General features: G+C 40.4%; 1 protein-coding gene across 4 annotated transcripts in view; it reads left to right on the top strand.

Annotated features, from left to right (window-relative positions):
* GABRA5 (gamma-aminobutyric acid type A receptor subunit alpha5) overlaps positions 1–27831 on the top strand; it is a 106307-nt gene that overhangs the window by 10189 nt on the left and 68287 nt on the right. For all 4 annotated transcript variants that reach the window (XM_050932148.1, XM_050932120.1, XM_050932130.1 and 1 more), the window contains exons 3-5: positions 5313–5434; positions 8947–9014; positions 9126–9346. In XM_050932148.1, the coding sequence (XP_050788105.1) occupies positions 5313–5434; positions 8947–9014; positions 9126–9346 (411 nt within the window). The remainder of the gene's footprint in view (positions 1–5312; positions 5435–8946; positions 9015–9125; positions 9347–27831) is intronic.

Genomic DNA, 27831 nt, shown 5'->3' with positions numbered 1-27831 from the left:
GATACACCCCTTCTCTTCCCTTGCACTGGGATTAGGAGGGGGTGGATTAGGAGAGGATGTAGCAGAGCTGCTGCTGCCAGCTTCCCGCCAGTGAAGGGAGTTTCCCTACACAAAGGGGGTAATTCTCCACCAGCTCTCTCCAGCCCTAAAACTTGACAGTGATTTATCCCAGAGGCAGAAAGGCACAGTCTCTACCTCAGAAGAGAAAAGGAAAGACTTTGGAAATCTCTCAAGTAGTAGAAGGCTGACTTCATCGCTTCATTATGCCCTTCACACATAAGGCCTCAAGGCAATCAGAATGTCCCTCCACTTGAGCAAAGGGGATATCTTTGGTTTTCTGAAATACAGCTGAGAGGAAATAAGTTGGTGTTATTAACTATCAACTAACAGTTTTAATCAGCATAAGTGAGAAAAATATGAGCTTTACTAACTCTAGCCCCCTACCAATGCAAGGATTTTTTCTCTACAATATATATTTTTTCTCTATATATGAGTGTTTTGTCCAGTCTGCTTTTACATATCTTAATCAATGGGGTTTCCTTTGTTCTCCGTGAGATACTACTCCACAATCTAGTAGCTCTCATCATTCAGTTGATTTTCATGAAATTCAGTCTCATTTTACCTCCCCTTCACATTATTCCTAGTTATGCTCTACAACTCTAAACTAACTTCTTCCCTGGGGTCATCATGCTTCTAGCACTTATAGACAATTGTCAGTTCTCCCTCATGTTCTCTTAGGGCCTAATTCAAAGCCCATTGAAGAGACTGCCATGGGCTTTATCTTGAAAGACCATCTGAAAAAAAAGAAGTGCAATGCTTGTGTACCTGTGGAACTACCAGTAAAAATGTTGAGCTGTGGAATGAATGCAATAGGGATTGAGGATTGGCAAAAGTCTTTTGGTGAAAAGGACTAAGCTTAAATCATCTTCTTAAAAATCTGTGCTGCTTCTGTGCAGCAGCAATCTAATCCATGTTTTTGGGATCACTTCATCCAAAGGAGGCATGGAATACTGAATTAAAGGAAGACTGTAGTAATACACATTTGATATTGATCAACATTTGTCACTGAGGTATACTGTCAGTGTTTCAGAGTTAGCTGCACCTGTATTCCTCCTCTGTAGTTCTTTAAGGGCACCCATTTAAGTTTCAGGCTCCCAGTTGTTACCTCTCTTTGGTGGGGAGACCCACGTTTCTTTCCCTCCTAAACAGAGGTTTTAAGGCTACACATTCTCCTGGCATATACTGTACTGTGATATCCCCAGCAAGCCAATGCCTGTGCTTAGCTTGCTCTGTGAGGATATGACCAGTGTGTGTCAGCAGTTACAAGGTACCACACAACTCTTTCTCTGCTAAGTACATTTATTCTTTGGATAAAAACATCACAGAGAAAATATCTAAAAAAGTTCCCACATATTACAAACATGCCAGAAAACTATCCATCTTCTGCATAGGGAGTCTGATAGGCCAGCATCCCTTCTACCCCTTCAGCAAGGGCTGAGGTCCCCTTAGGACCAAAGTTCCTGTCCATTTGCTGAAGCAAAAGGAAGATCCTGAATCTGTTTAAACTCAGCCTTTATATATCCCAAGTTCTTTCTTCGTCTCTTGGGGTATGGCTACACTTGTAGCTGCACAGTGCTGGGAGTTACAGCTGTCTTTGTACAGCTGTGTAGGGAAAGCGCTGCAGTGTGGCCACACTGACAGCTACCAGCGCTGCAGTGTGGCCACATTTGCAGCGTTTGCAGCCCTGTTGGGAGTGGCTGAATAGGCATTCTGGGATACCTCCGAATACATCTGGAGGCCAATTACAGTGCTTTTGGTGGCCACACTGGCAGAGCAGTGCTGCATCACCAGCGCTGCAATCGTTATACCCCAGGCAGAGCAGAAGTACAGCCAGCGCTGTAGCCAGGGAGATGCAGTGCTGTATGTGCCTTGCAAGTGTGGACGGAGAGTAAGTTGCAGCGCTGTAAACCCACCACCAGCGCTGCAACTCTCCAGTGTAGCCAAGCCCTTAGTCTCTGGAAAATCAGTTGGAACCAGTGTATGCAAGCCATCTCATAGTGGTGGTACCTCACTGGAACTGTTTAGGGTCTCAGTGACTTGCCTTAACAAACCCCACTGTTTTTAGTTCTTGATGGAGCTGTGGTGGTCCCTACCCCCATCTCTATAGAGTAGGGGACATTCATATATACACCATTCCTAAATTTAATACAATGTTCTGGAAAGATACTATATGGGGTTGCAATATCTGCCATGTATACATGTAGAGAGACAAGGTGGGTGAGGTTATATCTTTTATTGGGCCATCTTCTGTTGGTGAAAGAGAAATAAAAGATTATCCCCCATCCTCCATCCCCCATCCCCCCTTCTCTGTAATATCCTGGGGCCAACACAGCTACAACATCACTGCAAACATAGACATGCAAACAGTTTTATATTTTGCAGAAGGGTCTGGCGTGCAGTTTATATTTTGAGATTGCTAATGAAAAAATCATTTACTTTGGATCAGATGAAACATGCATTTCATTACAATGAAACATGTGTTTCTTTATATTTGGTGAGAATGTATTTCTTTATGGGTACTGTGAAAACTGCTATGTCCTTAAGTACTGTCTTCAGCCTTCATTTCCATACTTTTAAGTGCTTGAATTTTATAAATGATGTAATAGCTAAGCATGTTGTTGTCACTGAGCAACTTTAATTATTAGTAAAGAAAGATTTTTGGTTTTGGAATGACAGTAGACCCAGGAAAGACCTCTAAGAGACCGTAAAAGAATTACGGATGAAAGAAAAGAAACAAACTGCTCAAGATCAAATAAATATGAGCAAAACCAAGCAAGTATACTTCTTGTCAAATCAATTTAATATTGCAATCAGTTCAGCATAATTGAGGCCATCAAAAGCAGCAGAAATGTCCAGCAATGCAAAACCTTGTAACTCCCTAAAGATGCTCAGTCATCCACATTGAAAAGGTAAATCATTCAGTTTTAAGCATCATTATCTCTGCTGCAATTTGGTCCAAAGCCTTACAGTGAACACTGACAGATTGTTTGTGATAAGGTGATGATATACTGGTATTTACTTGACAACAATCCTTTCAAGCACTTTCACAAGAAAGGGTGAATTAGACACTGAAAAATATTGTAGATCCCAAAACTGCTTTTCTTTCTTGCTTTCTTTTTTAAGAATGGGGTTTCAAGTAGGATTGGAATTACGCCAGACCACAGAGACAAATTAATAGTTTGTATAATAAATAGAGGGGCGTTTATTGGCACGCTCCTGGAGAAATTCAGTTGGCCAGGTACCAAAAGAAGTCTTACTTTTCTGAACTAGCATCTTGACTTCCCTTTTTTGAGATAGCTTTAAAACTTAACAATTCTGATCATATATGAAACTGTTTAATGTGTAATTTAATTCCTTCACCAGAGACCAGGGTAAGGGCTGGGGATACAAGTGAGTTGGACAATAATGAACCTTAATGATCTTAGGATTTCCTTTTTAAAAAGGGCAATTTCATCTTTCCATCTATCAGGAGAAATAATTGAATATGTCCTTTTGCTGCTGTTGGGAAAAAGAAACTGATTAAATGTTTTAAACAGGCTTCTGAGAATTTCCTTCTGTGTCTGCAGTGCCAGCTGAATAGTTAGTACCTCTATTACTGTTACCTGCCTCCATTCACTAGGATGTTGTTTTCAACTAAACTGAAGGTGCAGCTACCTTATTATTTTAGTTGATCATTTGCAGTGCACTATCCACCTCAGTGAGTTATTGGGCAATGGAGCAGATGTGGTCATAAGAGACAGAACTGGGAGTTAAATTAACCTAGAGAGCATTGAGTGGTTGGATGGTCTTGTGTCTTGGGCAAGGGATGAGATTCAGTGCAGTGCCTCTAAGAACCAAGGGGGAAGGATGTAATAGGGGCTTCAAGGCTTTGCGCTCTCCTGATCCTGGGCTGCTCAAGGGACTGCAGAGACCTCTAGCTTAACTTAGCCCTCAGGGCCCAAATTACAGCAGCCTCCCAGGGCTACCGTGTGGGCTCTAGCATTTCTGGGAATCTCCATAGCACTACTATGGTCCCCACACTGAACTGCCCCTCTGGCCCCCAGCTGCCCTCCCACCATGACTGCTCCCCTATATCATGTCTTGCAAGAAGGTTCGTCAAGTGCCTGAACTGCAGAGCTCTTTTTACCCAACTCAAGCCTATAAAAAGAAAATGTCTTTTCAGTTTTCAGAAACAGTCTTGGGTAAAAATTCTTACTGAAAAATATTTGAGTTCTGGCTTTTTGATTAAAAAAATGCAAACATTTGACCAGAAATAAAAAAAAATTTAGGCAAAACATTTTGGTGAACAATATTTTTTTGTGTTTCAGTGAAAATATTCCAGCCATTTCTCCTTGTGACTCCATATTTTCATTGTCTTTAGTAACTTATTCTTCATTCTAAAAATTCCGAAAAGAAGTTAACATAGCTTCCTTCTTTATGCCCTGGACACACGGTTAGGTTTGCTTTGTCTGTAAACTGACATAGAGTACCCGGGGCCTGATCCTGCAGTACTTGAGCAAATAGTTAAAGAAATGGGGAAAGGAGTTTTGCTTGTTTAAAAGACCACCATGCCTGAAGTATTTAAACATGTCTACTGAAGTCTATGAGACTTTATAGTAAACAAGGAATGCATGATTTGACCTAATGGCTGTGGACTCAGGTCCACAATGTATAACTGTTGTTTTTTCAATGCAAGGGAAGACCAGCTGATGAAAACAAGGAGGAGAGTAGAAGAATTGTTTAGTCTGTGCTGTGCTTTTGAGAAACCAAGGAGATTTGAGGTGAAATTCTGGCTCCACTGAAGTAAATGGGAGTTTTGCCATCAAGGGGGGCAGATAGCTCAGAGGTTTGAGCATTGGCCTGCTAAATCCAGGGTTATGAGCTCAATCCATGAGGGGGCCATTTAGGGAATTGGGGTAAAAATCTATCTGGGGCTTGGTCCTCCTTTAAGCAGCAGGTTGGACTAGATGACCTCCTGAGGTCCTTTCCAACCCTATGATTCTATGACTTAATAGCAGCCACTTGTTCATCTTTGATGTTCTGAGATTTCTCATAGAGAAAGATATGTCACTGCCAGAAGCAGAGGAGGGGCAAGAGGAATAGAGGAAAACCACACTGTTAACATTGCATCTGAATACTTCAGGAGAGGTGGAAAATCATGAGGGAAGAGGGGTTTGGTCTCCAATTCCCATGGATCCCTCTGAGACTGGCACAGCTTTTAATCTGTTCCCTTTGTTTGTTTGTTTGTTTGTTTGTTTGTTTGTTTAAAACAGCTTCTCACTAATGCCAACAGCTTCAGGGAAAGATGACACCAATGATAATATTACCATATTCACCAGGATTTTGGATGGTCTACTGGATGGCTATGATAATAGATTGCGCCCAGGACTGGGAGGTACAGTAGAATTTCTGTTGCTATTGCATCAGTTAGTGACACTCTTGTGTAATTACTACAGTGAAGCCTACGTAAAATGAATATATGTCAGTGTAACAAACTTGTTAAATGTACATGCTCTGTCTACCTAACCAAATGGAAATAGAACAAAGCCTTTGTAAACAAATGGCTGATTGTGAGGGGGAATAAGATACCATCCAGAAGTTGGTGAGAGGACTCTGCTTCTTGCTAGAAGGACCCAGGCTGTTTGCCTTGACTGTGGGGATTCATAGCATCGCAGACTGAGCCAGCTGTGGGCAATTAATAAATCCCCACTTAACAGACTATATAACAGGGATGTACTGTCAGCTAAAGAGGGATGGATGGATGGGTCAGTGAATTTCTAGAAGGCTGTATTTGGGAGGAGAAACGGGGGGTCCTTTTCCTGTGGAACATGGCTGCAATGAGCTATTGGGACTTCATACCTTTGCGTTGGCGTAAGCTGAAGCAAGCCACAAAGACTGTGCTTTAAACTGTGCTTTGAGTGAGGGCAGCCTTACTCAGTTATTTGCATTTGGCTCTTAAAGCAGTATGATATACTTTTCGTGTATTGTTATTGTCATAGGTTTTTTCCCCACTTTGAACTTTAGCGTCCATAAGATGGGGACCTGTATGATCACTTTTAAGCTTAATTACTAGCTTAAATTTGGTACGCTGCCACAAGCCAAAAATATAATGTTTGGCACACTTCCTGTTCCCCCAAAACCTTCCCTGGGGAACCCAAGACCCAAACCCCTTGGGTCTTAAAACAAGGAGAAATAAACCATCCCCTCTCCTTCCCCCCCCCCAGACTTTCCCCTCCCTGGGTTGTCTTGGGAAGCTACACAGATCCAAACTCCTTGGATCTTAAAACAAAGAGAAATTAACCATTCCCTTCCTTTTCCCCTCACCAATCCTTGGTGAGTTTAGACTCAATCCCTTGGATTCCAAAACAAGGAAAAATCAATCAGGTTCTTAAAAAGAAAGCTTTTAATTAAAGAAAGAAAAGGTAAAAATTATCTCTGTAAAATCAGGATGGAAAAATGCTTACAGAGTACTTAGATTCATATAGCCTAGAGGGACTTCCCTCCCCCCTTAGCCTGAGATTTAAAGTTACAGCAAACAGAGGTAAAAATCCTTCCAGCAAAAGACACATTTACAAGTTAAGAAAACAAACATAAGACTAATTCGCCTTGCCTGGCTATACTTACAATTTTGAAACATGAAAGACTGATTCAGAAAAATTGGGAACACCTGGGTTTACCTCTGGTCCCTCTTAGCCCCAAGAGCGAACAACGAACAAAACAAACAACACAAACAAAGACTTCCGTCCACCAAGATTTGAAAGTATCTTGTCCCCCCATTGGTCCTCTGGTCAGGTGTCAGCCTGGTTCACTGAGCTTCTTAACCCTTTACAGATAAAAGAGACATTAACCCTTAACCGTCTGTTTATGACAGTTATATGTTACAATAAAGCAAACCGCAAAGGTGTTTCACCTTAATATAGATGAGCAGAATCCTCTGCTGCTTGGAGTGGTCTGCCACACTGATAACATTTCCAGTGTGGTAAAATGGTTATTTCTCTCTGATAGACCTCACTGAAAAAATATGTCAAGTGAATATATACTATGTGTACTGTACAAAATTATATCTATCAAACAGCAGTCTCCTTACACAATAGATTATTTTTAATACTAATTTTAAATAACCCCATTGAAAGAATTATATTTTGCAGCAATAAGGCACTTCATTGCAGAGTGTATTGGTATTTAGAAATCTTCAGTCAGGGCCCAATCCTGACATAATGGGCCTGATCCTCACTCAGGCAACTCTCTCTTTCAAGTCAATGAGAGTCTTACCTGAATAGGGGCTTCTTGAGCAGCTCCACTGTGAGACCATCACATTACTTCTAGTAAAATGTGAAAAACCCTGCACCAGTAACACTGTGGATCTTATCTGATGCCCTTAAAAAAAATTGTATTTAGTTAGCTGTGTGCGGCCTAAGATAGTCCAGTCTCCCTGAACAGAGAGCCCTCTCTAAAGCCCATTGAAGTCTCTCAATTCAGTCTCATTGGATTCAAATCGGGTTTGGATCAGGCTGGCCCATGACACATATTCCTCTAATCACCATTAAGGGTTTCTGTAGTTGAATAGATTTTTGTTTTTCCTTTTGATAATACTCCCTTGCAATGTGATGCCTGACTTCACCTTTCCAAATATTTTAAGTTCCACAATTGGGAAATAATATGTACAAGTCGTGCAGAATAAGTCAAACATATTTTATAGTGTGAGTGACAAAAATCTCTAGAAAAGGTAAAAATAAAAAAATATCCTTTTCTATGACCAGCTAGATGTGATGAAACTGTATTTGTATACCTGCTTTGTAGCACCTATAGCTGCTATATTAAAATGCGAGTATTTAAAATTACATCCGTCATCCCTGCTACTCTGACCTTGTCCAGGCCCTCTATACATTTCTTCTCTGGCTTCTCCTCATCTTCTGCACAGGTTTAATCTCCCTGTTCTACTTTCCAAGACCTTTTGCAGCCTGTCTTCCACTCACTTCTCTGTTCTTCTCTCCTTTTGCTCCCCCTCACTCTGATCAAGATGTTCTACTAGCTGCTTTTCTCTTGCTCTCTCAGACATTCATCCACACAGCTCCTATTCCTGGAACCCCCTTTCCTGGACTTGGCCCACCATCTGTCCAAGTCCCTTCTTAAAAAGCAATACTTCCAAAATGTCTTTGAACCATAATCCTCTCTGCAGAGAAGTATTAATAATCCCATGGCTGAACGTCATAACCACAAAACAAGTTAAAAAAGATAAATCCAAATGAAACTCATGGAACTAACACACCGCATCATGTATTTCACCATTCTTACATACTGCTTAATGTTTCAACTGTCTCTTCCCTTGTTTGTGCAGTGAGTTGTCTATGTAGATTTTACACTCTTTAGGATAAGCATTTGGGGCCTGATTCACTATTGCTCTGCTTCTGGTTTAGTCACTTACATCACTGTGATATAAGTATGATGTGTATGTACAATGCTACCGTTCTGATTTTGCACTGGTGTAATTGACTTCCAAAGGGGTATAGCAATGCCTTTCAGGAATCAGGCCTTTCATACATGTCTATAGGGCAGAGTTACAGTCCATTAATATTTATTAATGTTCATGTATTTTGTATTTTAGAAGACTTTCTAAGCCTACTCTCACCACTATGACACCAATGGAAAAAAAAATCGGACTTGAGCTCCTGCCTCACTTAAAATCTTCTGAAAATCCCATGCTTAAAAAACCATTAAGGCTGGGATTGTCAAAAGGACCAAAGAGTTAGACACCCAAATCCCACTGAATTTCAATTTTTTGGTTTCTTAGAAAATCCTGGCCTAAGATAGCAAATGTGGTTATTACTAGAAAAAGAAATACATCCAGACTGTATATTTATTTGTTATAGCAATTACTGATTCAGGGTCTGTGTCTCTTTGTCACAGAGAGAATAACTCAGGTGAAAACAGACATCTACGTTACCAGTTTTGGTCCAGTGTCAGACACAGAAATGGTAGGTTATAGCATATGAATCCTAAATCAGTATTATTTATGTTGTTAAATAATCATTTTTACAGTTATTTTATTTTGAGACACATTATTAACGACTGGTTCTTTATATCAGGAATACACAATCGATGTTTTTTTCCGACAAAGCTGGAAAGATGAAAGACTTCGATTCAAAGGACCGATGCAGCGCCTCCCTCTTAACAATCTGCTTGCCAGCAAGATCTGGACCCCAGATACTTTCTTCCATAATGGTAAAAAATCTATAGCTCACAACATGACAACACCGAACAAACTTCTACGCCTTGAAGATGATGGCACCCTACTCTATACCATGAGGTAAAGACTTTTCTGATTTCTTTTTATTCTGACTCCCTAGTAGCTTTACAATTACTTGTTTGGCATGTCAGATTTTTCTCACAATAAAATAAATAAAGTAGACTTTTTGCACATTTTTATGAGACTATCAAGAGAAAATGGAAAGCATAATCACTGCCTACAGCTACTAATTAATTTGCAGCCTCTGAACAATGCTAATGCTGAAATATTTTCTTTGGTGAAATGGAATGCATATTCTCTGTGGAGTAGATGATTCAGTCCTACTGCTTTATGTAGGTCTGTACTCTCCTATTATTTTTTATTTCAATTGCTCTGCTGATGTGACTTGAGAGAGCTGTCTTTACGACCAGAAAGATAAATCTGTCTATGGTATAGTACATCTTGAACTCTTAAAGCTTCTGTTTGTTTCTAGTTCTAATTTAGCTAAAGGACAAGCCATCACTGGAATAAAGCCTTGCAGGCAGCAGATAGGGCATTACAAAGCTATTTAACAAATGCACTTTTAAGACAAAGCTGGTACATTTTTTAGTCTTTGAGAATCAGATGTGTGCCTGCTTTTCAAGGCCCTGCTTCTTATCTGATCTGATGATATTATGAAGCCTCATCAATTCTTAACCTAGATATTATATCAATGATGTTAAAGCATGACCCGCTTTTTTTCAAATTCTCCTAGAACAGCTCCTACATTACTGGAGCCTGCTTTGTTCATTATCAGTAATTCATCTGCAATAATTAAGACTGCTTTGTATCTGTAACAGGGTTTTCATTGAGAGTGTAGACATATGGACAGCACTTAAAAAGAGATTTAAAAAAATAGAGAAGAAAGTGTTTATCCTAAGCTTATCACATGAGTATCTGCCAAATTTAAGCAACGCCTAAATCCCTGCTTCATAACTCTTCTTTGAAATGAATGGAAAGATCTAGAAATGACTAGGACTTTAAAAAGAAAAAGGAAAAATACTTTGTACTGAAAAAAAAAGGTATTTTAAACAAAACAGCACAACTAAATAACCAATCCCATAGAGACACTGTGGTTTGGTAACTCCTCTGACTTTCGCTATTCCTCATTGCTGTTTTTTTTCACATGGATTGTCATTGTAGTGATCTCAATGAGATGTCCTGAAACAAACTGGAGAGACATTAAAAACAACAAACAGTGTGTGTATGTGTGTTTACAATAATTGCAAAAGAAATCCAAGTTTCCAAACTGTATTAAAGTGGCAGGCCATAATTCTGGTCTCGCTGACACTGGGATTACCCTGGTGGAACTCCACTGACTGCTGTGCACTTGCTCCCAATAGACACTGGTGTATATAAAGTCAGAGTCAAGCCTACAGTCTACATTGAGCCAAGCCAGGTACCTTCTGTTGCGTAGCAGAAAATCACAAGTTTACAGCTAGCATGTGGTGCTTGAGAAAGCATTTGTTTTACAACATTTAGGACATTGAGTTAACTCTTTCTGACTGCTTCAGTTCAGACAGCAAGTTAAGGCTATCCAGATTGCCAGTCACTTGGTTTTCTTCCAGGCTACAGAAAAGCCCACAAAGTCCACGTAGCTCAACAATGTAAAATAATTTCTGACGTTATGGGGGAAGAGGGAAGGAAGGAGCAGAAATAACTTTACCATATATATCATAATAGGGAATGGAATCCATCTCTTTTTAAACAGCCTACTTTCAACTGGATGACAATTTTAAAATGTCTGATAAAACAGTTGTGTCATCCTATTGTATGTGGCATCCTACTGAATCCTAGGCCAGAAGAGTGTCTGTGTAATACATAATCTGATCAAGATGTCTCTAAGGCGCTGTGCTACATTAAGAGCATCAGCTCTTTCATAATTGGCCATTTCTGAGGTAGATTTCAATGGTAGAAATAATATGTAGTAGCTAATCCCTAAAGAAATGACTAATAGCTATAAAATGTCAAATTTTAAAAGTATGACAAGGAGAAAGCACAATGTGTGTCAATAGGTGAAGTTACACCCAACCCAGAGCTCTTAACTCATTGTGGGCATTGGCAGAGAACTCTGCCTGCAGGTGGAGTAGAGAAATTTCCATTTTTAAACAACAAAGGGTCTGAACTTCTTATGGGAAATTTGCCCAGAACTTATTGACAAAATGCTAAAGATGCACTTGTTTCCATGATATCATGGAAAGGGCCACCTGCTTCAATACCGGAGGGGAAAAAAAACTCCACTGACTGCACACTCCTAGCTGTCACTTACTTCCCCACACTGGAACACATATGAGGTATTGTCAAACCATTAAAACCCACATTCGATGGGGATCACATGCTGAAAGAAATCTGTCCTGAACCCCCTCTTCTGGCCTTCAAACACACCCTCCAATGTCACCAAGCTCATTATCAAAAGCAGCTCCCTACAGACCAAGACACAGCAACTCAAAGCGGCACCAGATCCTGCCAGAACAACAGATGCAGAATCTGCAGACATACCTCCACTGCTACAATGATTAATACCCCCACAACACACCTTTCAAGATTCATGGGTCATATACATGCCTATCACAACATATGGTGTACCTCATCTAGTGCACTAAATACCCCAATAACAACTATGTTGGCGAAATAAGACAATTACTTCACTCTCGAATGGACTCACACAGAAAAATGATAAATGACAAAAACACCCTATCAAATGTGGGTGAACACTTTTCACAAAGTGATCACTCTATATCTGACGGCTGAGTCCTCATCCTCAATGGACACCTGCAGAATAACTACAAAAGGTAACCCTGGGAACTTAAATTCATAACTCTGCTAGACACCAAAAACTATGGACTCAACAGGGACACTGATTTTATGGTTCATTATAACAGTTTGTAACATACCACACTGCCTGCTACTCCTAATTATCTGCTTCAGCCACCTTATGCATAACAATCTAATCCTCAATTGCCCACTTCCTTTAAAGTGACCGCCTACCATATGTGTTACCCCATGTCATACGCTTAACATCCTGTCCCTAGCTCAGACACTCTGATTTCCTTCCCCAGACCTGAAGAAGAGCTCTCTGTAGCTCAAAAGCTTGGACCTTCCACCAGCAGAAGTTGGTCCAATAAAACATATTACCTCACCTACCTTATCTCTATGGCTAGGTCTACACAACAACTAGACACCTGTGGCTGGCCTGTGCCAGCTGACTTGGGCTTGTGGGGTTCAAACTGCAGAATTGTGTCATTGCTATGTAGACTTCGGGACTTGAGCTGGAGCCTGGGCACTGGGACCCTCCCACGTAACAGGGTCCCAGAGCTGAATTCCAACCTGAACCAAGACATCTATACAGCAATGAAAGAAGCTCTGCAGCCCAAGTCCCCAAAGCCAGAGTCAGCTGGCATGGACCAGCCGCAGGTTTTTCTTTGCTGTGTAGACATAGTTACAGTCAGTTAAAACAAACTGAGGACAAATTGCACCCCAATGTAACTCCACCACCATTACATCAGGGCTAGATTTAGCCCATCAAGTTCAGAATCAAAGTGCAAGCTGGGAAGCTTCTTACTGGCATAACCATATGAAAGACTGGAGTCCATTCTAAAGGGATCAGCAAAAAGAAACCTGAAGCCAAATGCATCCCTCTGCTTCTATAGATGGAGGAGCATGAATCTGTGGAGCCAGGCTAAGGACTGAGTTTTTGCTCTGTGGCTTCTCTTCAGGGTCCTGGGTCTGGGAATCCAGAAAGAAGGGAGGAATGCAGGGCTGAAGTGATGGCTACATCCCCCCAAAAAGCATCAGGTGGGAAAGTAAAATAGAGTCAGGGTGATGGAGGGGAAGGACACAGCTCCTTTCTCACTACTAAAAGCAGAAGGAAGCTTCCCTTGCCTACCCTGGCTTTGCTAAGCATCAGTCCCTTGCCTCCATCTGGCCTGATGAGGACTCCCCTTCCTGTTTTATAGTCTGCTGTAACCACTGCAGAACCTTTTGTGAATACCAGCACAAGATAAATGGTGAGTCAGTGTTAACTAGCATAGGTTTCCTCCTAAACACTGTAAATCCCTCTCCCCACCACTCTCACGGTCTAGGGGTGTCACAGTGGCCAATCAGTGGCCTATCAGCAGTGTGGAGATGCAGGGCCTCAGCATGTGGATAAGCCTTGCTTCTTGTGGCCTCCACCAGATCTTCTTGGTTCTTGGTGGTCTGTGAATTTTTGGGCCAACCCCCTGCCAACATGGGGGGCTTTTCCCATCCATCTCTGAGGAAGAATTAGGAGGAAGTGTATGGAGTTTCCCAGCCTGCATGCAACAATAATCTGTATATGGGGAGAATTGGGACCTGTGCCATGGCTGGAGATATCTGAATTACTTTCATAGCTTTCTACTTGGGCTGTCTGAATGATTACCCAAGAGGAGGAGGAGGAGGAAGAGAGCAGTGTGAGCAGTGCCCTGCAATTTCTTTTGAATTCCAAATGTATAGTATTTAATCAGGTTAGCAAGAGACTATGGAAAAGTCTTCCTGGCTAGGATTTTCACAGAATAGTTATTTGAAAGATGGAACAAAGCAAGTGATAAAGACCTACCTGTTGAGAAAAAGAGACCCACACATGTTATGGACTAGCTTGTAAAAAAAACAAAACACCCTAATCAGAACACAACAAGGAATATCGTAAATGTGAGCAAAAGAGGTAAATAGTGAAAGTGTGAGAACTTTAGAATGTGAATCAAAATACAAGGAGAAAAACCTCTACTAGATTATAACCTGAAGTTGTGCCTCTGTACAAACAGATATGATGCTTTATTTTAATAGCCTATACACAGTAAAAGGATCACATGCAAAATAGTACTCACCCAGTCACTTCTATTTAAATGAAAAGCAGTTTTATGATAATTTTGGTTTCAAACTTCCTGCTTTAGAATATTTGAAGAAATATATTTTCATTATGATGAAAATACATTGTTTGAATTTTGCATTTTATATTGTCTAGGACAGAAATAAAGGAACTATTTTAAGTCTTTTTGCCTATGAAGTATTAAAAATATGCTTCTATGCATGCATGTTATCAAAGTCTCTCTACATCACAATAAAACCAAAATATACCATATAGACTGATTTCACAAAACAGTTACTTTACAGCAGTGTTCTGTGAGGTAAAAACCAGAAAGTTGATTTTCATTTGGTTAGTCTTATTTGCTTATTTTGCTAATAAGGTTTATACTGTACAAACCCAGGTCATGTAATTAATTTGCAAATTCTATTCCTACCCATAGAGGGGAGTGTTGTCTTTATCTGCATTTCTGAAGTGTCTGTTTTTAATATGAGCAATGGACTTACATATGCTAACAAAGGAATCTCTTCTTCTGTTGGTTTACATAGTGATTTCATAACTTTGTGAAAGCAGGAAGAAAGTTCAAGTTTTTTTTTTTTTACTGTTAATTTAAAAAAATCTAGTGTCAGAGGGGTAGCCATGTTAGTCTGGATTTGTAAAAGCAGCAAAGAATCCTGTGGCACCTTATAGACTAACAGATGTTTTGGAGCATGAGCTTTCATGGGTGAATACCCACTTTGTCAGATGCATGTAGTGGAAATGTCCAGGGGCAGGTTCATATATGCAGGCAAGCTAGAGATAATGAGGTTAGTTCAATCAGGGAGGATGAGGCCCTGTTCTAGAAGTTGAGGTGTGAAAACCAAGAGAGGAGAAACTGGTTTTGTAGTTGGCAAGCCATTCACAGTCTCTGTTTAATCTTGAGCTGATGGTGTCAAATTTGCAGATGAACTGAAGCTCAGCAGTTTCTCTTTGAAGTCTGGTCCTGAAGTTTTTTGGCTGCAGGATAGCCACCTTAAGGTCTGCTATAGTGCAGGATGCTGCAGGATAGCCACCTTAAGGTCTGCTACACTATAGCAGACCTTAAGATGGCTATCCTGCAGCCAAAAAACTTCAGGACCAGACTTCAAAGAGAAATTGCTGAGCTTCAGTTCATCTGCAAATTTGACACCATCAGCTCAAGATTAAACAAAGACTGTGAATGGCTTGCCAACTAAAAAACCAGTTTCTCCTCTCTTGGTTTTTACACCTCAACTGCTAGAACAGGACCTCATCCTCCCTGATTGAACTAACCTCATTATCTCTAGCTTGCTTGCATATATATGTACCTGCTCCTGGAAATTTCCACTACATGCATCTGACGAAGTGGATATTCACCCACAAAAGCTCATGCTCCAAAATGTCTGTTAGTCTATAAGGTGCCACAGGATTCTTTGCTGCTTTTAAAAAAATCTAGTACATCTCATTATACCAGAAATAAAAGTACAAGGCAGTTATGTGAAAATACATTTGTGAAGCTCACCTGTTACATAAAGCTTTGGAAAAATGAGGATAGCAGATAAGAAATCTTTGTTCCTGCTAAAGAGAATCAAAACAGCTAAGTGAACTCGTTATTTTATATTTTTTATTTTTTGCAATTGGAATGGAGTATAAAGGAAGAGGAGCACTGGTAAAATTTCAGTGTTAAACGTCTATAATGAAATTGTGGGAGCATTAGTCTACATTTTTAGCCAAAATGTGTGCAAAAGTAATGTGTGTACCAAAACTGTGTTTTTAACCACAATTTAATTTCTGACCAGCTGTTCTTAGGAAATTATAATCATTTCAAAAACTTCATATCTATCCTTGTACAAATATGAAAATATACAAATATCAGTATTGTTCATGGAGGTCACATAAAATTCAGTAATATGGAACATATATATCTTAAATATCCACTTGATGGCAGCATAATCACATTTGTTGTTACCATTTACAGAATGGATACAGTTATCAATGCTCAAAACATTATATGTAACATTAATATCAAATATATTGGTTTCAAATATAATGCTCAGGTACATTTTAGTTTATAATCTACCCTTTCATGAAATATTTTAATGCAAAGTAAGCATTTGTGTATTGTATAGATGTTAGATATTACAATTAATTAATGGGGACTCATGGGCTTCTTTTTAAGAATCCTCCAGTAAAGGCCAACTTTCTTTTTTGAAATAAAAAAGAGCTCTTTCAGTCAAAAATCTTGGTTGTTTTTCTTTACATGTTCATCACAGCAGGACCCAGGCCAGATATTGTCAATTCACAGCTGTGGATTTCATTATATGGACCTGACTGTGGGAGTAATTAGCAGACCTGTAGTTTAGAAAGACAGGGCCAGTGTTCAGTCAATAACTGACTAGATTGAATCCCTTTTGTTCAATCAGTGTAGTTTGTTCTCATTTTAGTACAAGAGACTATATTTACATATTTGTTTATATTTATGAGAATGCCTGGCCAGTGCTTTGAAAGCTGTACAGATATTAAAAGAAATAAATAAGCAAACAAAACAAAACCAAAAAAAAATTCAATAAGTCTGAAAATAATTTAATCACATGGATTTCTTCTCTCCCTCCCACTCCCATTGCTTCCCTTTCATTCACTCTCAAGGTTCAGTTAACTGCTTCCTCACTGCAGGACAAAACTGATTTTCCCAGGGACCCAATCCTGCAGAGTGCTGAAAAACTCCTGAGATTCTAAGTATCAGAGGGGTAGCCGTGTTAGTCTGGATCTGTAAAAGCAGCAAAGAATCCTGTGGCACCTTATAGACTAACAGACATATTGGAGCATGAGCTTTCATGGGTGATGCATCCAACGAAGTGGATATTCACCCACCAAAGTTCATGCTCCAATACGTCTGTTAGTCTAGAAGGTGCCACAGGACTCTTTGTTGCTTTTTGAGATTCTAAGCACTCTCAGCTCCCACTGATCCAAATCAGGTCTGGCAGACCAAGGGGGAACCAGAGTCAAGAACCCTTTGTCACCAGGGTCCTCCTGTTTATACTAGGGAACTATCAGCTCAAGCTCCTCAATTGCTCTCTCTCTTCTCATGTGGTACCATCTCAGTTCTGGAACAAGGTTGTGAATCAGGATCCATTAGTCAAAAACAAACAACTTGGCTTACACTCGGAAGGAAAATCAGAGCAAAGTGTGGTATATAAAGTTTTTACTACAAGACATATCACCTAATAAACAGGAAATTGCATTCTGTACTAGCTGCAATTTCCAAGTGGTTTTTAGAGATAGCTCAAAATAGAGTACAATCTATCCTGTAGATAGTAAAAGCATGGAAGACTGTGTGGAGATCTGCATCATAAATAAAGGGTCTTTCACAGCAACCTTCTGGTTGAAGAAAGTGATTAAAAAAAAAAAAGCATTTCCTGGATATTCAGGAGAGACACCAATATCCTCAGGTTGCCAGTCAGGTAGAAAATAGCAAGCATAGACCTTCATGAAAGGCAGCTGATATAATCTATCATTCCATCCGGTTGTTTCCCCCATCCTGTAAGTCTTATCTGGATTCAATATCTATCAGTTAGCTCTCATCCATCAAATCATAGAATTGTAGGGTGGAAGGGACCTAGAGAGGTCTTCTGGTCAAGTCCCCTGCACTCAAGGCAGGACTAAATATTATCTAGACCTAGGGTTGGCAACCTCTGGTACATGGCTCACCAGGGTAAGCACCCTGGCGGGCTGGGCCAGTTTGTTTACCTGCCGCATCAGCAGGTTTGGTCGATTGCGGCTCCCACTGGCTGCGGTTCACCGTCTCAGGCCAATGAGGGCTGCAGGAAGCGGCGCAGGTGAGGATTGGGCAGCTTGGGACACCAGACAGTGTACATGTGATAACCCATCGGCATTGCCATGGCGACTCCCTGCTCTATGCTGTATGTGGAATTGGAAAGGTTGGATGGATAAGAACCACCTGGTTACCCTTGTGTTCTTTTCCTTGTTCCGTTGCATCCGTTGAAGAGGGGCATGGTCGGTCACGAGGACAAATCTGGACCCCAGCCAGCGGCATATTATCGCCTAGGCCGACAAGGCCTAGGCCTAGGGCGGCAACTTTGCAGGGGCGGCAAATTTGAGCACCCATGGAGAAGCTCCCGTCCCCGCCCTCCTCACTTCAGCTCACTTCGGCCTCCTCTGCGAGTGCACTGCCGTGTCCTGTTTCTCTCCCCTCCATCCCAGTGCTTGCACTGTGAAAACAGCTGTTTCACGGGGTAGGGAGGGAAGGGGAAAGAGGGGGAACACGAGACGCTGGGGGAAGAGGCGGGGCCGGGGCGGGGATTTGGGGAAGGGATCCAGTAGGGGCAGGGAGGGGGCGGAGTTGGGGCAGGGACTTTGGGGAAGGGATTGGAATGGGGACGGGGAAAGGGTGGAGTTGGGGTGGGGCTAGAGGCGGGTGGGGCAGCAATTATTTCAGGGCCTGGGGCAGCAAAATCATTAATCCGCCACTGACCCCAGCAGGTAGTAACACAACGTTTTCATGGCCCATTTAACGGTGAGGCATTCTCTCTCTATCACTGCATATTTTTGTGCTTACCCTGGCGAGACGCATGCCAGATCTAGACTATCCCTGACAGGTGTTTGCCTACCTATTCCTAAAAATCCGCAGTGACAGAGATTCCACAACCTCCCTAGTCTATTTATTCCAATGCTTAACCACCCTGACAGTTAGGAAGTTTTTTCCTAATGTCAAACCTAAATCATCCTTGCTGCAATTTAAGCCCATTGTTTCTTGTCCTATCCTCAGAGGTTAAAGAGAAGAATTTACCTCTCTCCTCCTTGTAAGAATCTTTTATGTACCTGAAAACTGTTATCATGTCCCACATCAGTTTTCTCTTTTTGAGACTAAACAAACCCAGTCTTTTCCATCGTTTCTCATAGGCCATGTTTTCTAGACCTTTAATCATTTTTGTTGCTCTTCTTTGGACTTTCTTCAACTTGTCCACATCTTTCCTGAAATGTGATGCCCAGAACTGGACACAATACTCCATTTGAGGCCTAATCAATGCAGAGTAGAGCAGAAGAATTACTTCTCATGTCTTGCTTACAACACTCCCACGGGTGTTCTCAAACTGGGGGTCGTGACCCCTCAGGGGGCCATGAGGTTATTACATGGGGGGTTCGTGAGCTGTCAGCCTCCATCCCAGACCCCATTTCACCTCCATCATTTATAATAGTGCTAAATATAAAAAAGGCATTTTTAATTTATGGGGGGGGGGTGGTCACACTCAGAGGCTTGCTATATGAAAGGGGTCACCAGTACAAAAGTTTGAGAATCACAGTTCTAATACATCCCAGAATGATTTGCTTCTTTTGCAAGTGTTACGCTGCTGACTCATATTTAGCCTGTGATTCACTATCATCCCATGAGCCCTTTCCGCAGTACTCCTTCCTAGGCAGTCCTTTCCCATTTTGTATGTGTGCAACTGATTGTTCTTTCCTAAATGGAGTACTCATTGAATTTCATCCTATTTACTTCAGACCATTTCTCCAATGTGTCCAGATCATTTCGAATTTTAATCTTATCCTCTAAAGCACTTGCAACCCCTCCGAGCTTGGTATCATCCGCAAACTTTATAAGTGTACCCTCTATGCCATTATCTAAATGATTGATGAAGATGTTGAACAGAACTGATCCCTGCAGAACATAAGAACAGCCGTACCGGGTCAGACCAAAGGTCCATCTAGCCCAGTATCTGTCTACCAACAGTGGCCAATGCCAGGTGCCCCAGAGGGAGTGAAGCTAACAGGCAATGATCAAGTGATCTCTCTCCTGCCATCCGTCTCCATCCTCTGATGAACAGAGGCTAGGGACACCATTCTTTACCCTTCCTGGCTAATAGCCATTTATGGACTTAGCCACCATGAATTTATCCAGTTCCCTTTTAAACATTGTTATAGTCCCAGCCTTCACAACCTCCTCAGGTAAGGAGTTCCACAAGTTGACTGTGCGTGTGTAAAGAAGAACTTCCTTTTATTTGTTTTAAACCTGCTATCTATTAATTTCATTTGGTGGCCCCTAGTTCTTAATTATGGGAATAAGTAAATAACTTTTCCTTATCCACTTTCTCCACATCACTCATGATTTTATATATCTCTATCATATCCCACCTTAGTCTCCTCTTTTCCAAGCTGAAGAGGCCTAGCCTCTTTAATCTTTCCTCGTATGGGACCCTCTCCAAACCCCTAATCATTTTAGTTGCCCTTTTCTGAACCTTTTCTAGTGCTAGAATATCTTTTTTGAGGTGAGGAGACCACATCTGTACACAGTATTCAAGATGTGGGCATACCATGGATTTATATAAGGGCAATAATATATTCTCAGTCTTATTCTCTATCTCCTTTTTAATGATTCCTAAAATCCTGTTTGCTTTTTTGACTGCCTCTGCGCACTGCGTGGACATCTTCAGAGAACTATCCACGATAACGCCAAGATCTTTTTCCTGACTCGTTGTAGCTAAATTAGCCCCCATCATATTGTATGTATAGTTGGGGTTATTTTTTCCAATGTGCATTATTTTATATTTATCCGCATTAAATTTCATTTGCCGTTTTGTTGCCCAATCACTTAGTTTTGTGAGATCTTTTTGAAGATCTTCACAATCTGCTTTGGTCTTAACTATCTTGAGTAGTTTCGTATCATCTACAAACTTTGCCACCTCACTGTTTACCCCTTTCTCCAGATCATTTATGAACCCCACTCGATATGCCCTTCCAACTTGACTATGAATCACTGATAACTATTCTCTGGGAATGGTTTTCCAACCAGTTTTGCACCCAGCTAGTAGCACCATCTAGGTTGTATTTCCCTAGTTTGTTTATGAGAAGGTCATGCGAGACAGTATCAAAAGCCTTAGTAAAGTCAAGATATATCACACATACTGCGTCCCCCTACCCACAAGGCTTGTTACCCTGTCAAAGAAAGCTGTTAGGTTGGTTTGATATGATTTGTTCTTGACAAATCCATGCTGACTGTTACTTATCACCTTACTATCTTCTAGAAGTTTACAAATTGATTGCTTAATTATTTGCTCCAATATCTTTCTGGGTACAAAAGTTAAGCTGACTGGTCTGTAATTCCCCAGGTTGTCCTTATTTCCCTTTTTATAGATTGGCACTATATTTGCCCTTTTCCAGTCTTCTGGAATTTGTCATGTCTTCCATGACTTTTCAAAGATAATTGCTAATGGCTCAGATATCTCCTCAGTCAGCATCTTGAGTATTCTAGGATGTATTTCATCAGGCCCTGGTGACTTGAAGACATCTAACTTCTCTAAGCAATTTTTAATTTATTCTTTTCCTATTTTTGCCTCTGATTCATTCTCACTGGCATTTATTAAATTAGATGTCCAATTGCTACTAAATATTTTGGTGAAAACTGAAACTGTACCCAATCCATTAGACACTGGATTAGGCAAGCCATACTGGACAGTCAGGTGAGATGGCGACAAAAAGGAGAGATGTCATGTGGCTAATAAAGACACCACAACCTAATTTCCCATATACAAATTGAAGAGATGGGATGACAGTAGAAAAACCCCTGGGAAACAGCCCTCAGGTAGATGAGCAGCTGCCCAGTACTATCTTCTGCAATCCGAAAGAAAGAAGTAGAACCACTGTGGGGGATTCCATCATCCTGCTAGGGTCCACAGGCAAGTAAATAGCTTTTCATGGGCAACGATACTAGAGGCATCTGACAGATCTAAAAGAATCTGTCTGGCTACCTGGTTTTCTCCATTGCTGGGAGGTGACCAATCACGACTAAGGGTACCCTAGTCATTTCATTACCTGAAGTTATAATCATGTTCCTAACTGGCAGTAACATTATCTGAAGCACGTTTATGTTTGCGCTGAAAGATCAGTGAATTATCTAAAAGGTTGTTTTATGGTGGATTATCGAAAACAGTATATGCCATAAATCTCACATATTTATCTAGTCCAACAACATATAATGGTAAATCTGCCTTAAACTCTGGGAAACTGGGGGCAGCATCTTGTTTTGGAGATGTATTCTGTGAAAGACTTGCACAGATTTTTCCCATACAGCACCACAATGTCCTTTAAATTCTTCTAATGACAGATTATCAGAATACTTTAAAGCAGTGACATAAATATAGACCAGGAATGTAGGATATCTGATCAAGATATGTTACAGCATTAAGCCATAAGGTTTAGAGCACTTTGCAGCATATTACACATGTCTGAAATGAGGCACATGTCACACACTTGTCTTCTTGCTATGGCACATCACTTAGCCTCTCCCCTTCATTTGTTAGCCTGGGTTGGCTGGCTCTGCCATAAAGGAAGAACAAGCCATCACTTGGAAAAGGAAATGATTAGGAAAAGCAGAATGTCAGCTGAGAGGGATGGGCATTTTCTTGTTTGCCTAAAGTCAGCCCTCTAGCTGCTGGTATGACATATAGACTGGATTGGCATGTTACAGATGAAAGGCAGGTATGCAACATGCCGTGCACTTTTCTGACATGCCCCAAAATGTTGCATTCCAATGTCAAATTGCACAAGCAATTTCATTCTATTCACACGTGATACACTACAAAACTTAGCTGAAATTTTTATCCATTTTGCTTGTCCTGGAAATCTGAAATTTCAGAGATGATGCTAAACTAATTCTGATATCTCAGTTAATTCATACCCAAGTGATTACCTTTTAAAATTTCAAGAGTGCTTAGGTGACGATTTGCTTTCTAGTATGATGGGGGAAACTAGTGTCTGGAATTGAAGGGAGTGATTCTCTGTAGGTGAGGAGTTCAAGGTCTCAAACTGATGAGAAAGGATGCTTTTTGTACAAGGTTTGAAGTCTTTAAAAATAATGCTACTCTCCATGGGGGAAGCTTTGTTGGTTCACAGGGGAGTCTTTGTTGTCTTAAGGCCATTCTGTTTGGGAAAGGGTAGTCCCCCTAGTGTCTTTCCCTCCCCAACAGTTCTTCTGACTCATGTGTGATGAGTGCTGGTTTCCATCAGCCTTCTTTGTCTTTGACAGGAGAGCTCAATCACTAGAATGGGCTCCCTAGTCTTTTCATTACCTGAAATTATAACCATCTTCCTAACTGCCAGTAACTTTATCCAAAGGACATGTATGTTTGTGCTGAAAGCCCAGATTCCCAGTGAATTATCTAAGCGGTTGCTATAGCAGAGTCTCTTGCTAGCACCCAATATAATTAGAAATGGAAAAGTGTACATGAATTGTCTAATTCACAGCCTTTTCCTGTGACCAGCTGTTTCCTTCAGTCTGTTTTCTAGTAACTTTTCTACTCTACTCTAGCAAAAAGTTTCAAGTGATGGATCTCAAAACATTTTCCTTGGTGATCTCACTTTAAGGAATTTTTTTCTTAATATTCAGCCCAACTTTCCTTTTCTTAATTTCATCCCATTACTTCAAATTTATACTCCCAACAACCAAGCAAAATAATTCACATCTCTCTTAGATGTTTACACTTCAAAAACATCTAGGTTTTCACTATTGTATCCCTGCTTATTCTTTGCTTCTTAAATCATAGTACTAAGATTTGTTAGACAGACATACAACTATAAGTTTATTGCACTGCACTCATTATACTCTCACATATTCACTATGCTCAATGTAAAACCTAGGGAGGATTTCCTGGGGGTGCTCTCTTGGTTATTCAGGTCAGGAATCTGGAGCGGATGCCCCTGAGAATATAAGAACATATGAATGGCCATACTGAGTGAGACTAGTGGTCCTCCTAGTCAAGTATCCTGTCTTCCAACAGTGGCCAGTGCCACATGCATCAGAGAGAATAAACAGAACATGACAATTAATGAGCGATCCATCCCCTTGTATCCAGTCCCAGCTTCTGGTAGTTAGAAGTTTAGGGACACCCAGAGCATAGGCTTTGCATTTTTGACCATCTTGACTAATATCCATTGATGGACCATGAAATATCTAATTCTTTTTTAAAATTATCTAATTCTTTTACAACATCCACTGGCAATGAGTTCCACAGGTAAAATGGGCATTGTATGAAGAAATACTTCTTTATATTTGTTTTAAACCTGTCGCCTATTAATTTTATTGGGTGACCTTTGGTTCTTGTGCTATGTGAAGAGGTAAATAGCACTCTTTATTCACTTTCTTCATGCCATTCTTGACTTTACAGGCTTCTATCATCTTTTTAATCTCTCTCTTTATATGCGGTTCCATACCTGTAATCATTTTTGTTGCACTTCTCTGTACCTTTTCCAATTCTAATATATCTTTTTTGAGATGGGGTGGCCAGAACTGTACAGATATTCAAGGTGTGGGCATATCATGGATTTATATAGTGACATTACGATATTTTTCTGTCTTATTATCTCTCTCTTTCCTAATGGTTCCTAACATACCATTAGCCTTTTTGACTGCCACTGCACATGGAGCAGATGTTTTCAAAGAACTACCCACCATGACTCCGAGATCTCTTCTTGTGTGGTAACTGCTAATTTAGACCCCCATTATTTTGTATGTGGAGTTAGGATTATTTTTTTCTCCAATGTGCATTCATCAAAAATGAATTTCATGTGCCATTTTCTTGCCCAGTCACTCACTTTGGTGGGAACTCTTTGTAACTCTTCGCATTCTGCTTTGGACTTAACTATCTTGAGTAATTTTGTATTATCTGCAAATTTTGCCATCTCACTGTTCACCCTGTTTTCCAGATCATGTATTAATATGTTGAACTGTACAGGTCCCAGTACAGATCCTTGGGGAATCCTGCTATTTATCGCTCCATTGTGCAAACTCACCATTTATTCCTACCCCTTGTTTCCTATCTTTTAACCAATTACTGATCCATGAGAGGACTTCCCCTCTTATTCCATTACTGCTTAGTTTGTTTGAGAGCCTTTGGTGAGGGACCTTGTGAAAGGCTTTCTGAAAGTCCAAGTACACAATATCTACTGGATCACCCTTGTCCACATGCTTGTTGACTCCCTCAGAAAGAATAGATTGGTGAGTCAAGGTTTGCCTTTGCAAAAGCTGTTAATTGATGTGTCTGATAATTCTGTTCTTTAATATAGTTTAATCCAATTTGCCTTGTACTGAAGTTAGGCTTACCAACCGGTAATTGCCCTAATCATCTCTGGAGCCTTTTTTTTTTCCAAATCACCCTTTTTAATAACTGGGGATAGACACCTATCTCCTAGAACTAGAAGGGACCTTGAGTTCAGCCCCCTGCCTTCACTAGCAGGACAAAGTACTGATTTTTGCCCCAGATCCCTAAGTGGCCCCCTTAAGGGTTGAACTCATAACCCTGGGTTTAGTAAGCCAATGCTCAAACCACTGAGCTATCCCTCCCCCTCATTACATTAGCTCTCCTTTAGTCATATGGTAGAGGCTGATTTAAGTGATGGTTTATGGCTATTAATATTAAATTGTTTAGCCAAAGTTTATACAGGTGTCTTATTTATCCATATAATCTGTTCATTGGTTTATGTGCTCTAGTCACCCTTCCTCATCATATTTCCAGGTGCTAGATTTTGGGTCTATGATCTAGCTAGAAGAGGTGGAACTGTACATCTTAAAAATCATCATTTGTTCCAGCTGAGGTCAGCATTAATTAAACTCAGAATAATCTCTCTGCATCCACCTATTTCATATATAACATAAATAAATGTATTTCTGTCTAATTTTACTTGCTTTTGTTCAAACACCACTTCTTAGGGTTCTCTGACAATGGAAACATAGAAGACCTTTGAATCTGGAATTTCACTCTTAAAAAGGCAGAAGCATGTCAGTAGATCTTTCATTAAGTGTGAATAAAACCTTCACCTGTTTAAATAAAACCAAATTCTAGATGTCTACAGAGCTAATGGGAAGGTAGAGTCTGGATTTGAATAGTTAACTCATTATACAAATTAATACACTTTAAGCGAAGTCATTATTTGACTCTTACATCCTTCTTAAATCATGTTAATTGCACACATATAGATAGATAGATAATGTATTATAAACTGATTGTCGGAATTTCAGCACTGAAGTCATCAAAAGTTAATAGGAGTTCTGCCAGGGATGCATTTAGCTGTGCACGCTTCTGCCACCTTGGAAGCTCTGACTGTACTAGGAATAGGAGGTAAAATGATGCAGCAAATTGTTTAATGACTGTTCATTGTGCGATTAACAATCTGAGAGCAATTTAACTACAGCAGCAAACTCATCCACTGTGGCACTTCAAGTATCTCTCCCAGAGTTGTGCTGGTCAGAAACTTCCTGTGGTTTCAGAAACTAAAAAGCCAGCATCCACAAAATAATGCTCCTGCTTCAAGAAGTTGATCACAGGTCTTTAAAATATCAATAGGTAAACAAATACTCTTTCCAAATAAGAGTATATTTCAAATTCCCCTCTGCTGCCTGCCCTGAAATAGTTATTCAGTTCAGTTCCTTCAAGACATTCAGAAGAGTGGTGGATTTGATAACTGGTAGCCAAGGAGGGGGAAACATAAGTGTGAGGTAGATAAGAAAAGTTCGGTGTAAATAGTTGTTGGTGTAAGGAAGCTAAACTGTAATAGTTTATGTTCTAGAATAGTTACTAGAAACAAATTCAAGGCTGTATCTATTGGAAACCAGCTAGCCTGATTTTATCAATAATTTTTACATGCTTTCAGAAGAGGCATAGAAGAACCCGCAGGTCAACCTTATGCAAGAGTATAAGGTTACTATAATTTCCATACTGATAACACTGGTCTACAATTTTTGAGAAGTTGTCTGCTTCAGAGATAAAATGTGATATTTATTATGTATTTTGATGTGCTGAATTCAAATATGACAATTAAAACAACTGATTGGCTACTGTTTCTAAGATATTTAAGTTTTTACATTTTATGTCTATGTATATTGTGTAGATAGTAGAGTTTTAATCATAAATTGTAAATCTAGGTCTTTTCATGTGTTTATGGTTGCTTTACATGATAATATTTCACCTGTCCTGTTTATGTAACACTTTAAAAATCAGCAAAAGGGTTATATAAATAAAATGTATTATGAAACAAAAGGCAAAAAACTATGATGTACATAGTTTAGTCCTATTCAGTGTCTACTCGGTGCTTCTTGGCTTGTCTCTTGTATTCATTAAATGGAGCATCTCTTGTCACTGTCCAGCAATAGTCTGCAAGCATTGATGGGCTCCATTTGCCCTGATAGCCTGCCAGGAGATTCCACTGCTGTAGTCTGGAGCCCAACAGCTCTGCCTTACTCTTGGGTAGTTCCAAATCCCTGACAAGGTCATTCAGTTCACCTTGTGTTAGGAGGTGTGGTTCAGAGGAGGAGGATGGGAGAAAATGTGGGTCCTGTGACATTGATGGTTCAGGACCAGAAGTTTCATCCTCTTCTTCTTCCTCGTCTGACTCAAGTGAGAATGATTCTGGTGCATCAGGAACCGGCAGTCCTTCTCCGTGGGGTACTGGGCATATAGCTGATGGAATGTTTGGATAATGCACAGTCCACTTTTTCTTCTTTGACACACCTTTCCCAACTGGAGGCACCAGGCAGAAGTAACAATTGCTGGTACGATCTGTTGTCTCTCTCCAAATCATTGGCACTGCAAAAGGCATAGATTTCCTATTCCTCTTCAACCACTGGCGAAGATTTGTTGCACAAGTGTTGCAGCATATGTGTGGGGCCCACCTCTTGTCCTGATCCCCAATTTTGCAGCCA

Source organism: Gopherus flavomarginatus, chromosome 1 (genome assembly GCF_025201925.1).
Source record: "Gopherus flavomarginatus isolate rGopFla2 chromosome 1, rGopFla2.mat.asm, whole genome shotgun sequence".
In the NCBI taxonomy this organism is placed as follows: Eukaryota; Metazoa; Chordata; order Testudines; family Testudinidae; genus Gopherus; species Gopherus flavomarginatus.
The sequence above is the reverse complement of the archived record's forward strand: the minus strand, read 5'-3'. Positions and strand labels throughout refer to the sequence as shown.